Here is a 16,649-nt window from a genome sequence, read left to right on the forward strand (position 1 = left end):
ATGAGGGCTTCATCTTTAGAAAGAACATCTACAGATTGATCATCCTAATTTCCTACAAATATTAACCTTGCTAACCGAATGCATCATTATCAATTTTCAATCATTCTAGACCTGCCAAAGAAAGTCATTTTGTACAATATCATAAAGTTACCTATTTCATTGCTACTGCTATAACAGCTTCATGACAAGATAATGTTGCCAGTGTTCACAGTAGGATACAGGTACAATACTGCCTCCAATATTTTCTCTATTACCAAAAGCAAAAGCACTTTGGTGGTTTCTTGAGACAGACACAAAAAGCTGGAGTAACTCAGTGGGTCAGGCAGCATCTCTGGAGAGAAGGAATGGGTGACGTTTCAGGTTGAGACCCTTCTTTGGACTGGTTAAGGATAAGGGAAACGAGAGATATAGACGATGATGTGGGGATATAAAGAACAATGAATGCAAAAAGGTAACGATAATACAGGAAACAGGCCATTGTTAGCTGTTTGTTGGGTGAAAACGAGAAGCTGGTGCAATGGGTGAGGGAAGGATAGAGGGAGAGGGAACGCTGGGAATATCTGAAGTTAGAGAAATCAACAATCAGTCCGCTGGGCTGTAAGCTGCCCAAGCGAAATATGTTGCTGCTCCTCCAATTTGCATTTAGCCTCACTCTGACAATGGACAGAAAGATCTGTGTAGGAATGGGAAGGGGGCTTGAAGTGTTTAGCAACCGGGAGATCAGAGATCTTACCTTGTTGAGCTTTAATTTGAGGCAGTATGCTCTGTAACAGCACTAATGACTTCTTGTGATACTCAGCTTGCACTTCTATTAGCTGGGAAAAACACAGTTCATCATAAATTTACATACAGAACATAATGAATCATTCACCAAAGTGAGTTCATCCAATTTCACACTAACCGACAAAGCAAAACTGAATTCTGCTGGAATCTGCTGAATTCAAGCTGAAAAGAACTGGCTCAAAAATATCAATGATTAAGAAAGGTTAACAGCTGAAAGTACACTTTGGTTTTAAGTCACAAAGTTCACAGAATTAAAGACGGATCTATTTAAAATGTTAAAAATATGCTAAGGGATTTGACAATGTAGGAAAAGTTATGAAAAATGAATTCTTCCACTAAGTGAGTAATTTTTACTGATTAGAATCAGGAAGGACTTATTCAATGAACGTGTATTGGAATTCTTTCATCCAAATTACTATGGCTTCTTGACATCTCCAAGATGACTAGATTTTTGTTCAGTTCAATATGCATAAATTGGTAAGATAGATTTGATGTGAAGGTTAGCGGAACTAAGCGAATAGCAGAACCGCATTAAGATGCAGCGTTCCAAGATGGTCCTGTTACAACTTTTCTTGGAATGTAAGAGGGCAGATGCTATTTATTTTTAAATATATAATTTGGGAAGTATCAATTATTGGCCTTGCAGAAATATACATCACAAAGTGTTTGCTACATTGGAAGAAAATAGTCAATGTAACACTAGTTTTAAATCACAGTTCTTAAGACAATACACAATAAAGGAATTTGAAATATTGCTTTTTTTTGGAAAAATCTTACCTCAGAGGCAATTATTTTTTCGATATGAAGACCACCAAATATTTTCAAATATAAGCAACTTAATATATACATTAAAATTGATGAAACTTTTAACTAGTATGTTCAGGAGGGGTGAGTCTGAATCAGTATTACAATTCGTTGAACAGTAAGTTGAGATGCAATTCAAATAAATGAAAACTTCCAAAAAGATAACTCCAATATAGACAATTTTACTCCCAAAACGTAACATGACAAATTGCTTTTTATAAGTTTGGCATCGCCACTGCTCCTACAAGTGGACTGCACACCTCAACCATCAACTACTGCCCTATGTCTATTCATACAAAATGTCATTCAGCACCTGAGCAATGAAAACTGTGGGCTGGCTGTGTGTGCATTAAATGGTAAACTTACAGGTGTGCTCATTGCTATAAGCCTGTTGGTTATTGTCTTATACAAAGTCAATGTCAAAGCAGGTTGCCATGTGTTATTCGAGGGACAAAGTATATTGTCATATTTTAAAATGATATCCTCCTGTATCATAAATAATAAAACAGGACACATTGTACCCTGTAGTCGAGTCGGCTAAATGCAATTCTCTGATTTCAAGTCCATTGAGGGTGGTAAAACTGAACTTAAAAACATGAAATTCGTGCTTTTTGGCTCTGTTTTATTTTTGCGACATCTGTATTTCTGCAGACCTGCTATTGCATCCCAGAAGGATAAACATAAGGCAAGTCCAGCTGAATTATGGCATAAGCTATACACAGTGTTGGAATATCAACAGCAATCACCAATATCTCAGACTTGAAGGGTATGTGGAAAGCACCATTTTGGACATGTACAGTGCCCTCCGTAATGTTTGGGACAAAGACCCATCATTTATTTATTTGCCTCTGTACTTTAAAGATGCAGCATTAATTCAAGCCAGCCTTGTTATCATGCTTAGATCACTTAGCTGAACACAAAGTGCTAGAGCAAATCAGTGGGCCTGGCAGCATCTGTAGACAACATAGACCATCAGAATCCTTCTTCACTCTATGTCACAGCATGCCTTCATCAGATGCTGCCGGGCACACTGTGTCCCTCCAGCACTTTGTGTTTTGCTCACAATTCCTGCATCTGCAATTTCTTGTCCCCTCTACTCACCTGCAGACTTTAGTCTTTAGAGATACAGCATGGAAACGGGCCCTTTGGTCCCTTGAATCCGTGCCGACCAACAATCACCCCATACACTTGTCCTATCCCACCCATTCGGAACAATTTACAAAAAACAATTATCCTACAAACCTGCATGTCTTTGGAATGTGGGAGGTAATCAGAGCACTCGGTGGTTGCAGGGAGGACGTACAAACTCCGCACCGACCCGTGGTCAGGATCAGACCCGGGTCTCTGGCGCTGTAAGACAGCAACTCTACCGCTGCACCACAGTGGGTGGTTTGGTTACATTCTGTCTTTTTGGTTGGTATAAGGGTGAAAATACTTTTTACTTTGCTGATATGCAATGATTAAACTGAAGATTAATAACTATTAGTATAACATGGATGTATATGCAGAAACATATACCATCCCTGTACATAATCTATCAGCGTGTAGAATTATTTGTTCAAGAACACATCTGCCCAACAACTATCAGGCTCTTGAACACTACAAACACTAACTAAACTATGAAACTGTCTCGGTTGTGCTGAGAAGTTTGGACTTTTTGCAATAACATTGTTTGGTTATTGTGTTATCTGAGAGTGCTGTGTTTACAAGCCTGAAACAACGCTGCAATTAAGAATTTAATTGTTCCGTTTTTGGTACAAATGGAAATTAAACACTCTGGAGTCTTGAGTGGTTATTGCAGAATAGCAGAGATAAGATCTATGAGGCCTATCAGGAGATGAGTGTTGTTCTTGTAGACTTTTCCTAGATGTTTAGGCAAAGATGACTTCAATGGCCTTTGTCACTTGGATTCAACTAGTGAGCTTGCATTGTGTTAGAATATTAACCTGACAGTGTCTAATAATCAGAAGTTATCTAATCTAGAACAATAAACCACTGTATTTTAACACAATACCAAAGACACACTTAAGGCGTTTCCACACACAGAGGACTAGCTGCAACACACAGACAAGGTGAGAAGGTTGTGTTGATCTAACATGGGTTTGCTCTTTGAAGAGTTACTTAGCTGCACCAGGTAGATGACCCAGAGGTAATAATTCATTGGAACACATGAACAACTCCACATTACCAAAGTAGCTTCACAGAAACGGACACAGAAATGAAGAGAAGTAAAACACTTAAACTTGCAACAACAGGTTCTCATATACCCAGTGCTCTAATGGCAGTGTCATTATGGTCACTAAGTTAATGAGATAATTAAAAAAATCATATGGAGCATTCCAGCCTGGTAATTCATTGAGGAGACTGACTCCGATCTGCTTTAAGCTTTCACATTTATTATTTTGCTTTTTATTGCAATAATCCTTATATTTCTATTGTACTCACTGTCTGAAAATAATTTGCATAGTCTATTTCTTTGGCCACAAAACTGTACATGTCCGCTGCCAGCTGATCCTGCATTTGACAAAAAAATGGAAAAATGTTAGTGATTACACAACAATGAAGATGCTCCAGATTAGATCAGCCTTGTTTTTTTGGAATGAAAGTGTGCTGCACTTTGAACAATTTAGGGGGAGGTGCATGTTATGAATAGCGTTGTCACTTCAAGTTTGATCATATTTGATTATCCTATCCAAGTTCAGGTTTACTATTATGATGAAGATAGACACAAAGTGCTGGAGTAACTCAGCGGGTCAGGCAGCATCTCTGGAGGAATAGAATAGGTGACGTTTCGGGACAGACCTGAAGAAGAGTTCCAACACGAAACGTCAGTTATTCTTTTTCTCCAGAGATGCTGCCTGACCCGCGGAGTTGCTCCAGCATTCTGTGTCTACCTTCGGTATAAACCAGCATCTGCAGCTCTTTCCTGCACATACTGGCTGTTATGATGTATCAGAGGTATTTGCTTCATATCTTTGAGCGCCCATCTTAAATGTGCCCAAATGTAAATGTTCTGGGTGAATTATTTCCAACTGGTTGCCCACTCCCCAGGCAACAGAAACAAAGACAGCTGTGTGTGTGTGAGAGAGAGAGAGAGATCGTGTCCATAAGGTTATTATGAAAATAATCATCTTTGGCTGTGTTCATTGAACTGGTAATGCCACTGTTTAAATTCCCCTCTGTGAAACAACTCTGCAAGATTCCAGTTTTGTAGAGTTAGTTACATTGCTCTCTTTTTCCATTTACTGCCACCTCTGAGTGACCCAAACCTGGTTGATTGTGAATGTTATAATACATTCATCTAGCTTTTCATCAAACGTTTGTTTACACAGAGAGTGGTGGGTAACTGGAGCACGCTGCCTGAGGAGGTGGTGCAGACAGATATGAGAGTGGCATTTAAGAGACTTTTAGAATTAAGATACTTTTCGATCGGCACTTGGATATGCAAGGAAAGGACCACTATATCATATGCAGGCAGATGAGATGAGTTTATCTTGGCATCATGTCCGGCACAGACACTGTGGGCTGAAGGGCCTGTTCCAGTGCTATACTGTTCTACTCTCTACGTTCAATTGTATCACATGAAGTGGAACAACTTACATATCGTCAATATAAAGATGGACTATACTTGAATCAATGGGATGCTGATGGTATGGATATGGATTTGTACAGGCGGATAAGAGTTGGTCTTGGCATCAAGTTCGGCACAGACATTGTTGGCTGAAGGACCTTTTCCTATGCTGTTCTGTTCTATATTCTAATGTAATACTATTGGAAGAACAGTCTGTATTAATATACAGTAAATAGCTTAACTTGGGGATATAGTGAATCTAGAGCATTTATTAAAATACAATTTCAACAGCATACCTTTGCAGATTATATATACAGTGTTTTATGTACTCACATTGAAGCTTGTGAGACATAGTCACTTTTGGGAGATTTTGAACATTTCATACACTCTCTCTTGGGGGGTTGCAGCTGTTATGTGAAGCAACAGTAATATTGCTACTAATTTTCATTCTCTGGTCTGTCGGAAAACTGGGAGCAAAAAGAAAAACTATAATCCTGTTTTTGTAGAGTGGCATTATTATTTAGAAAAGATATCGGATGTTTGGGCGTTTATTGATTTATTGAATGTATTGATGCAGGATAAAGCAGTTAAGATCCAAATTTAGTTGGCACTGGGGTCTTGACTGATTGTGGCTAAGACACACAAAACAGTACAGGAGCCAAACCGGACATAACATGGTACAAACAAAAATATTTACCATTTCTAATCTTTACTATTATCAGAGTAAATTCCCCCAAACTTGGAAGAGGCCCTTGGTCAATTATAAATGATGCACTATTGTATTAAATTGGCAATAACTCTGGCAAGTGAAAAAAATAACTGTTTATAGAGCAAAACAAACAAAGTGCTGGAAGAACTCAAGTGGTCAGTCAACATTAGTGGAGGGGATGGACAACGTTTTGTGTCTGGACCCTTCGTGAGACTAATCGGTCTGATAAAGGCTTCCAACCCAAACATTGTTCGTTCATTCCCTCTACAGATGCTGCCTGACCCGCCAAATTCCTCCAGCACTTTGTTTTTGCTCAAGATTTAAGTATCTGCAGTTTCTTGTGTCTCTAAATAATGTATCTGTAGGGTTCAGCTTTTCACTTAAATCTGCAATTCTACACCGTTAATAATCATTGTTGGTGGAGGCAGACATTGATGATAAAACTCAGCATCATCTTCAATCTGCCATCAGCGTTTTTGGTTCATTGAGGAAAAATATACTTGAAGTTAAAGACCACAGATCTTGGTCTACCAAACAGCAGTGATCCTAACAAGGTCTTGTACACTACAATCAAACAGCAGCACAGAGCAGTTGAATAATACAACCAGTGTTATCCTTGCAAAACCCTCCAAACTCTGGAGGACCAAGTGAATCAACATTAAGGTCAAGATCCTCAGTGAGAGTTTATAAACATCCAACCAGGCACATTGGGCAGGACATGCTGTTCACCATCACAGCACCAGTCTCTCAAAACAGACACCTTATTCTGAGCTCTGTCATGGGAATAGATACACGGATAGACAGAGTACGAGGTGTGGCTAAAGATGTATCGAAAGCCTCCGTGAAGAAATACAACATCCCCCCACCGACTCCTGGCAATCTCAGGCGCAAGACTGTACAAGGTGGAGAGGGAGCTCTGGGCATGGTGTTCAAGGTCAGGAACGCATGGAAGACTTATGCAAGTAGCGGGAAGGGGCACATCACCTCACAGGCAACCCACTGCCCATTCCATCAGCCACCACCTGCCTCATCTCCGTCCCCACACTGGCCACATGGGCCACCATAAACGACATGTGTGTAGAATCAAGTCATTCTCAATCCAGTGGACCTATCCCAGAAGATGGAATAGAACATCTCTTCACAATGAAGTATGCTATTTGCACAAAATAACACATTTCATATTTGTCTTGAAAATACCTAATGCCAAGCCAAGCCAATTGATACATTCATTAAAAAACTCATAACATTCTGATTCTTTTGTCCTGTGCGTTTGGTGCGACTAAGTCGAAGATTGGCCAAATTATTGTAACTCAAGATGAGGCAAAATCTGTATAATTGGTGCTGTCATTACTGATTTACACATGTCAATGAGTCATAGATACAGCACAGACACAGGCCCTTCAGCCCCTTGAGTCCACATTGACCAACAGCCACCCATTTATACCATCTACAAGAAGGGTCCCAACCCGAAAAGTCACCTATCCATGTTCTCCTGAGATGCTGCCTGGCTCGTTGGGGGGGGGGGGGGGTGGGGGCGGGTGGGGGGGGGGGGGGGGGGAGGGGGGAGGGAGGGGGGAGGGGGGAGGGGGAGAGGGTGTGTGGGTGGGGGGAAGGGGGTGTGTGTGGAGGGAGGGGTGTGTGGGTGGGGCTGTTTCTGGTGGAGGGGGTGTATGGGGAGGAGGTTTCATTTGCAATACAGCCAAGTGCAACGTTTAATTTGCAATACAGACCAGAACTTGCTGGCAGAGGTGAAGGGCCCACAGTTGCCACAGATACATGCAGACGGTCTCAACGTACCTACAGTGGAAACCACAGTGGCAAATTATTGTGGACATTGATCTGCTTAGTGACAAAGCTTGCAGTGTAAATGCTTTGTGTAACTGCAGATGCTGGTTTACACCAAAGATAGACACACAATACTGGAGTAACTCGGCGAGCCAGGCAGCATCTCTGGGTAGAAGGCCTGGGTGACGTTTCAGGTCCAGACCCTTCTAAATGCTTTTGTCTGATATGACTAAATCTGGACCCCTCCATGAAACAGTTGAAGAAACACACTGCCAACCAGTGAAGCCATGCCCCCTGGCCTTGTCAGCCGACCAATCCCCCAAATAAATCTGGACAGTTTTTTTCTCAATTTCTGGCATGCAGAAAAATTGATAAATATAAAAAAAACGATTAAAACAATCAAAAAATTTTGAACACTAAAAATGCAGAAAAAAATAAACTGAATTTAAACGTTAAATCACGTGGGAACACAAAATCACTATGCAGCATGTAATTAAACTCAATTAATCCAACATATGTACAGTTACTAGTCTTTACCTGGCTCTGCTGCAGATATGCCTCACCAATCAAAAATATGGAAATGCTGTTCTTGTTCCAAGTCTAACAGTGCAGGTATTTGGGGCAAGTTCATAAGGTCATGAGTTACAGGAGTAGAATTAGACCATTCGGCCCATCGAGTCTACTCCACCATTCAATCATGGCTGATGTACCTTACCCTCTCAACCGCATTCTCCTGCCTTCTCCCCACAACCCCTGACACCAGTTATCTAGCATTTGTGATAAGGAATTGCTTTCTGCCAGGGGTTCCTGCTGAATGCAGTCAGGAAACCACGAGCGAGGTACAGGGAACAAGTTTGCCACTTCCGCATGTGCATGCATGCACGTGCTGCATTCGTAAACTTGCTGCCATCCACAAGGAGAATTGTCAAATGTTCCACTTAGCAATTCCCTCTCAAATCTGGTCTAATTTTCTTTGGACATACAGCATGGAAACAGGCCCTACAACCCATTGAGTCCATGCTGTACCTGCAATTCTTTGTTTAGTTTAAAGATACTGCAGGGGAAAGAAGCCCTGTTTGCCGACTGAGTCCACTCTGACCATAAATCACGCGTTCACCCGAGTCCTATGTTATCTAACTTTCCCAATCCCTGTACACTAGGAATAATTTACAGAGTCCAATTAACTAACACTGTGAGGCAGCAGCTCTACCAGCAGTGTCACTGTGTTGCCCAATTCATCAATATGCAGACAGTTGTGTCAGCCAGTCACACTGAGCACTTCTTCATTTTGATTCAGATTATCATTCATTGTGGAAACCAGGTAACACTTTACAAAAACAATGTTGTTTTAATGTCATTAAATATAGGATTATTTTCTCACCTGAACTTTATCCTGATCCACATTCAATAATTCCCACTAAACAGCAGAGATGTGGAGTGCTATAGGGGGAGATATTTGCTACACTCTGATCCTCTGTTCCAGTGTCCACCAATTGTCTATTCTCACAGAAAAATCTACCATCGAGTCGTGCAGCACGGAACAGTCCCTTTGGCCCAACTTGTCCATGCCGACCAAGATGCCATGTCTAAGCTAGTCTCGTTTGCCCTGTGTTTGGCACATATCCCTTGAAACCTTTCCTATCCATTTACTGTCTTTTAAACATGTTGTGTACTTGAGCTTCTAAACACTGTCAAATCCTGCTTTGGCCCACCTGTACAATGTTTAGTTTAGTTTATAAAGATACAGCACGGAAACAGGCCCTTCGACCCACCGCACCGACCAGCCATCCCTGCACATTAACACTATCCTACACACACTTGGGACAATTTACATTTATACCGAGCCGATTGGCCTGCAAACCTGTACGTCTTTGGAGTGTTGGAGGAAACCGAAGATCTCGGAGAAAACCCAGGCGGAGAATGTACAAACTCCGTAGAGACAGCGCCGTTAGCTGGGATCGAACCCGGGTCTCTGGCGCTGTAAACGCTGTAAGGCAGCAACGCTACCGTTGTGCCACCGTGCCCCAAATATGAACACTGTGGAATTTGAGTCAAGAGTCATTGTATTGGTTAGTGATTGACACAGTGCGTGCGTGCGTGTGCGTGTGTGTGTTACAGTGTAGCAGCGTATCGTAGTCCAGTAATAGCCGGTACCCTGCAGATCTCCACCCGGTTCGCTGCTTCCTCCATTTCTTCCCTGAGCGCATCGGCCTTGGCACCAGACGACTGCAGATTGCTCGACAATCCTGACGATTTCGACGACTGTTGCCACCTGGTTGGGTGAAGCAAAGGGACTGTGACAAAGTTCCATTTATTTCAAACAAATAAAACATCATTAAAACTTGTTTATGATCAGTGTAACTCAGTGAAGATGAGACAAGAGTCGTCAAGAGTGTTTAATTACCCTATATGACCAAACGGGACAATAACATTCTTACTTCCAGCAGCATAACAGGTCGGCAAACACAGTATGTGGACCCCACAAACCCCACTCTGACACTCAGCACTGGAGTTCCACAAGGCTGAGTCCCCTCCTCTATTCCCTCTATGCCTATGACTGCAGATGACTCGACAGTGGCAGGCAAAGATCCTATAGCAGAGCAAGATAGACCACTCCTGCTAAATACAATGGGCTGACGTGTAGTACGCAACGGAATGGAACGTGGGCCTTTTTTTCATCCATTTCCGTAACCGGACTTGATCCGAATCGCAGTGTAATCAACGTTGCGGGGGAACAGTTTGTGTTAGTAAATTAAAATTCTGCAAATGAGGAGAAGATTTTTACCAAATAACTTGTATTTTTACGAGGATGTTTCCGTAAACGGCTCCCGTCTCCGCGCTAGTTATCCTACGGGATCTTTGGTGCGGAGACGGAAGCCGGTTACGGAAATGGGGCCTTAAATTACCCATGAATCTGCCCATGACCGTACTATGTCCTTTTCGTCGAGTGGGCTATCCTGCTCGCTGTAGGATCTTTGGTGGCGGGGCTGATGAGTCAGTTTACAGGGAGGGGGTGCTGAGGTTAATAGGCTGGGATTAATACATGATTATTGTAAATGACCATTTCATGAGCTGAAGAATCTGATTCGATAGTTTTGCGAATGGCTTCCTTCCATGAGATTATAATACCAGTTTGACGTGTAATCAGGGTAACAATTATAACTTTAACAAACATGCAAATAAAAAGCCAATACCGATAAAAGTGACTGAGAAACTACTTGTGTCAGATAATACAATCTGCTTCATTGGAGAAGCAGTTCTTACTAATTTGGCTTGAGTTGCTTCACTATTAATTGATTGCCAAATGGGTTAGTAAAGTGCCTTTGCAAGAGTAACGAGGGTCCTGCAACAAATGCCAGCCTTGCTAGTGACTCACACACCCTGAGAAAGGAGAAAGTTCCCATTCTCACTCGCTGACTTTACCCAATGTAATTAATCTCCCAAAGGAAAAACGCAGCAAACATCCAAAGAATGTGAAAGTCAACGACACATTCCCCCCGATACAGCAAAGTATGGGAGGAAAAGTCAACTCCTATGCTGTGATTCTAAACGCTGATTCAACAGATAGTTCTGTGGTCCCAATGGCAAACTCAACAACATTTTCTGGAAGTCATTAATCAGCACATTAACCATTGTTTAAGGAAGTGTCTACCACACATCTGGCAGCAACATCTGGCTTTCTTCCATAATCTGAGGGACATTTATTCAGCACTTAGGTTTCTAAATTCTTAAGTTATCTTTTAAACAAATTGTGTCTAAATGCCTTTATGCAGATTTACTCCTGGTTAGCATTGCCTCTCAGTCTGAGTATTGATAGACAGAACATTGATAATCCAATGACAGTCTGAAGGGTCACATTGCCTCCACAGACGGGCCTGACCCACTGCGTTCCTCCAGCTCTTTGTGTTTTAGTCAAGCCTCTTTAAGCATTATGATAAAGCAACATTGATGAGTTCATAAGTTTATACGTTATAGAAGTAGAATGAGGCCATTCAGCCCATTAGGTCCCTGCCGCCATTCAATCATGACTGGTCTACATTTCCCTCCCAAACCAAACCTCCTGCTTCTCCCCATAACCCCTGACACCCGTACTTATCAGGAATTTGTTAATCTCCGTCTTAAAAATATCCATTCACTTGGTCTACACAGTCTTCTGGGCAATGAATTCCACAGATTCACCAGCCTCTCACTAAAGGGGCCCCATATCTGGAACTCCCTCCCCCAACTGATCCGCAATTCCGTGTCCCTCACCATCTTCCAGTCCCGCCTCAAGACCCATCTCTTCGTCTCTGCCTATCCTTAGCCCCACGTCCCCTCCCTTTTCATCTGTGCTTGAATTGCCTCATATTGTGTTTGGAATTGAATTCTGTCTTTAATTTGTGTACTAGTCATGTCTCTACTATTTATTTCATTCCGCATACAAGTTTTTCCTCTACTTGCTAAATTTTTGTAAGGTGTCCTTGAGACTCTTGAAAGACGCCCATAAATAAAATTTATTATTATTATTATTATACCTGAGGAAGGATCATACTTGAGAGGGTCCAGAGGAGGTTTACAAGAATGATTCCAGGAATGAGTGGGCTAACATATGATGAGCGTTTGACAGCACTGGGCCTGTACTCACTGGAGTTTAGAATGTTGAGGGGGGACCTCATCGTAACGTACAGAATAATGAAAGGCATAGATAGAGTGGATGTGGAAATGATGTTTCCACTGGTGGGAGAGTCTAGGACCAGAGGTCACAGCCTCAGAATTAAAGGGCACTCTTTTATTAAGGAGGCAAGGAGAAACTTCTTTAATCAGAGGGTAGTTCATCTGTGGAACTCATTGCCACAGAGGGTTGTGGAGGCCAAGTAGGCAGATATTTTTAAGGCAGAGATAGACACATTCTTGATCAGAATGGGTGTCAAGGGTTATGGGAGATGGCAGGAAAATGGGATTAGGAGGCACAGATCACCCATGATTGAATGGCGGAGTAGACTCGATGGGCCGAATGGCCTAATTCTACTCGTATAATTTGTGAACTAGTAAAGATATTCCTCCCCATCTCCTTTTATTCTGAGGCTACGGCCTCCAGTGTCAGACTCTGCCCGTGTTGGAAACATCCTCTCCACATCCAGGCCTTTCATGAGAACACACTAAAACATTTGAAAGTGCTATAATATGACTAGAGAGGCAAATTAAAATGATAGCACAAGTGAACACCAGCAAGACTAGGGTGCCACCATGGAACTCCCAGTGGCGTTTGGGAATGGAGCAGAGAGACAGATGGGGTTTTGTATTTACTGTTTGATCACAAGTCACCACACTCATATCACTCGTTCCCATATCCCCATTAAATCTGTTTGCCAGATATCCCCCATTCAGCACTGAGTCTGAGTACCTTAACCATTCTTAGATTCACTTCATACAATATATCTTAAAATAATAGCTTTTAGATGGATTAAGTAAAATGAGATGATACGTTTGTTTAATCTCTATCAGAAGTGTATTCATTCATCTGTTAATATGATTCACTTGGAAAAGCTCAATACATTGTTACTTATAAATTCTAGCCAAATGCATCGGTTCACATTATTTCATGTACCCGTAAACCTTGGAATCTTATCAAGGTTTTTGCTCCTTGATGTGAGTATTGCCTCTTCTAAATTAAACATTCCTTGGTGCCCTGACTACATTTGATTACATTGTACAAGCTTAATAGCAACATACTCAACTGCTCTCAATGTTATCTTGAGAAATGTTGATAAATTAAGGACTTTAAGTGAAAGCAAAATCGCCTCTTCATGCTACGCAATGTTCACTGGGTCCATATTCCACATAGTGTCAGCTTTCAGTTTACCAATTTTTATTTCCACACACATTTTCATGATTCCCCCTTCAAAAAACACTATTTCCAAATACATACTTAAGTTAAGAAAGACGTGAAATGCTGGAGTAACTCAGCAGGTCAGGCGGCATCTATGGTGAAAATGGATAGATAGCGATTTGCGATGGTACCTTCCTCAGACTGAGGAATGATCCCGACCTGAAACATCACCTATTCCATTTTCTCCAGAGATACAGCCTGAGCCACTGATTTCCTCCAGCATTGTGTGTCTATCTTTGGTATAAACTAGCATCTGCAGTTCCTGGTTCAGTTGTCTGATAACATATGGGAAGAAACTGCCCCTAAATTTGGAGGTATGCGTTATCAAATTTCTATAACTCTTGTGTGATGGGCGAGGAAAGAAGGGAGTGACCAGGATGAGACCAGGCTTTGATAATGCTGGTGGCATTGTCGAGGCAACGTGGCATGTAGATGGAGTCAATGGAAGGCAGGTTGGTTAGCATGATGGTCTGGGCTATGTCCACAACTCTCTGCTATTTCTTGGGGTCTTGGTTGGAGTTGTTTCCAAACCATGTTGAGGTGCATCCTGATTGAATGCTTTCTAAATTATCTAAATCATTAACTAAGCATCGCTGTGCGCTATCTCCCTCCCGAGACAGGTTGGTGGTAGTTTACCCCCAGTGTTCAGTAAGCTTCACTACATTGACATGGCAGATGGAGCTAGCTAGCTCTGGGAAGGAGTAACATGCTTCTCCTCCTCTGTACAGCAGATATCACATCACACCTTTCAAAATGTGCTCATGATTGCATTTTCAACAGTGGTCGTTTGAGACCGAAACCAAATACGACCTGGCCTCAAAATCATTAGGTTCAACTTGAATCTTGCATTTGGATTGCATTTGGATTGAGTGGTTCGTCTGTTACGCTGTGTCAAAGTCATAAGTTTCACTGCATTTTACACACTGGGCTGTGGAGCATTCGCATTGATGATTGGACAATAGAAACTGACAGCTAGCTATTCCATCCTTAAAAATGGTAAATGGAAGACTGCGTACAGACTGGTTTAAATATATATGAGAATTTAGAGTTTATGTTGTTTGGCTGATCAAGCACATTCTTCCAAGCAGACTTCCTGTGGCCACACAGCCACAATCTCCATCATCATCAACTGGGTTGTGAGTTTGTTTTGTACATAATACCCATAGGAAACCTTCTGTTCGTATCATTTAAACTTTAGACTTTAGAGATACAGCGTGGAAACAGGATGAGATCAGCACTGATCAGCGATCGCCCCGTACACTAGCACTATCCCACTCACCAGGAACAATTTATTCTGGGGGTACGTCCACGCCTGGGTGGGGTTCGAAAGGGACTGCGCGCCCTGTCCACGGGCACCCTGGGGGATTTCCAGTACAGCTATGCATCCTCATTAAGGATTGTATAGCAGATTATTTAGGTTATTTGTTTGTATTGTATTATGCTGATGGGTTCTGGTTTGTTTTATTGTAGTGTAAATATTATTTTGTAGTAATTGAATAAATTTGTTGATAAATCAAAAAAAACAGGGACATTTTACAATTTTTACTGAAGCCAATTAATCTACAAACCTAGAAATCTTTGGAATGTGGGAGGATACTGGAGAAAACCCATTGGGTCACAGGGAGAACGTACAAACTCCATACAGGCAGCAGCCGTGGTTAGCATCGAACCCGGGTCTCTGGCACCATAAGGCAGAAACTCTACCATTTCACCTTTCTTCCAAGCAGACACAATACACAAAGGAATAGTTGACAGTCTCACTTCAACAGGTCATAGGATGTTGAGGGATAGGGAATAATAATAATAATAATAATAATAATTTTATTTATAGAGCACTTTAAAAACAAACATAGTTGCAACAAAGTGCTGTACATCACTAATCATTGACAAAAAAGTGAATACACACCAAAAATAACAATCAAAAGAAATAGTGGGAAAAGACATGTAAAATAAAGAAACATCAAAAGCACCAAAAACAGAAGTAAAGTCTCAGGCATGGTCAAAAGCCAGGGAGTACAAATGTGTTTTAACACTGGATTTGAAGATGGACAGTGAGGGGGCCTGTCTGATGTGCAACGGCAGGGTGTTCCAGAGTGCCGGAGCAGCAACAGAGAAGGCTCTATCCCCTCTGAGCCTCCGACTAGACCTCGAATAGGATGAGTGTCACGTTAGTGCAGCCACCATGTGCTGTTGAGGTACTTTACCAGAGTAGATGGATCACACTGGGCTGTGGTTGACATCTTCCAGAAATAGAAGTTTCACTGCTAATTGTATAACTTTGCAATTTTATCAGCCACATACAGATAAGGATATTCCAAATCTACATGCCTACACTGAAATTCCAAACAGTCACTTACAGTTCAAAGATGAAAACATACTTGTTTTTTTAACAGAATAAATACCCTGGGAGTGATTTCACATAATGTCAGTTGGGGAGTGCCTTTAGTCCATGCCTTCAGTGCCATAAATCACCACACACCAAGTACAAAAGTACTTTTCAACATATCCTCACACAGGCCACTGACAGAATGAGTTCAACTCATTTCCTGAAACGTCCTCAGGAGAGATGAAGAAAACCGATTCCCTGGATTGGAATCTGGTCAAAGTTATAGTTCGACAACCGAAATGGAATGAAAAGAAACATAGGTAACATTATCAGAAATAAATGTTGCGTTTTCAGCTTGCAGCTTTTTCTTTGCTATGCAAAGACTTTACTGTGCTAATGAATAGCAACTTTCAGACTGCAAACTTCGGATCTTCTCACTGGTTTTAAGTCAAGAATGTGAAATAAGATCCTTTATCAAGGCATGAAGATTAACACATTTAACCTGGTTGCCCATAATCTTCCTGGAAAGGTGTACCTCATGTTATATTAAAAAATAACACTAGAAAACACCTATTATTTAGTTTAGTTTATGATTGTCAAGATGTACCAGGGTAGCTTTTTGTTGCATGCTATCCACATTGCATGTCAGCGGAAAGACTATATATGATTACAGAATGCTGGATGAGGCAGTGTAAGGCAGCATCAATGGAGCGAAGGAATTGGCGATGTTTCGGTTCGAGATCCTTCTTCAGTCTACAATGTTATTTTAAAGAAAGAATGATCTCTTAAAATACTGGTATGT

General features: G+C 41.5%; 1 protein-coding gene across 7 annotated transcripts in view; it reads right to left on the bottom strand.

The window, feature by feature from the left end:
- The window catches only part of LOC129708090 (rho GTPase-activating protein 44-like), a 161,627-nt gene that overhangs the window by 39,131 nt on the left and 105,847 nt on the right, over window positions 1-16,649 (bottom strand). For all 7 annotated transcript variants that reach the window (XM_055653643.1, XM_055653642.1, XM_055653641.1 and 4 more), the window contains exons 7-9: window positions 9,807-9,924; window positions 4,033-4,101; window positions 734-815 (exon numbers count right to left, since the gene is read on the bottom strand). In XM_055653643.1, coding sequence (XP_055509618.1) covers window positions 734-815; window positions 4,033-4,101; window positions 9,807-9,924 — 269 coding nt within the window. The remainder of the gene's footprint in view (window positions 1-733; window positions 816-4,032; window positions 4,102-9,806; window positions 9,925-16,649) is intronic.

Source organism: Leucoraja erinacea, chromosome 23 (assembly GCF_028641065.1).
Source record: "Leucoraja erinacea ecotype New England chromosome 23, Leri_hhj_1, whole genome shotgun sequence".
Lineage (NCBI taxonomy): Eukaryota > Metazoa > Chordata > Chondrichthyes > Rajiformes > Rajidae > Leucoraja > Leucoraja erinaceus.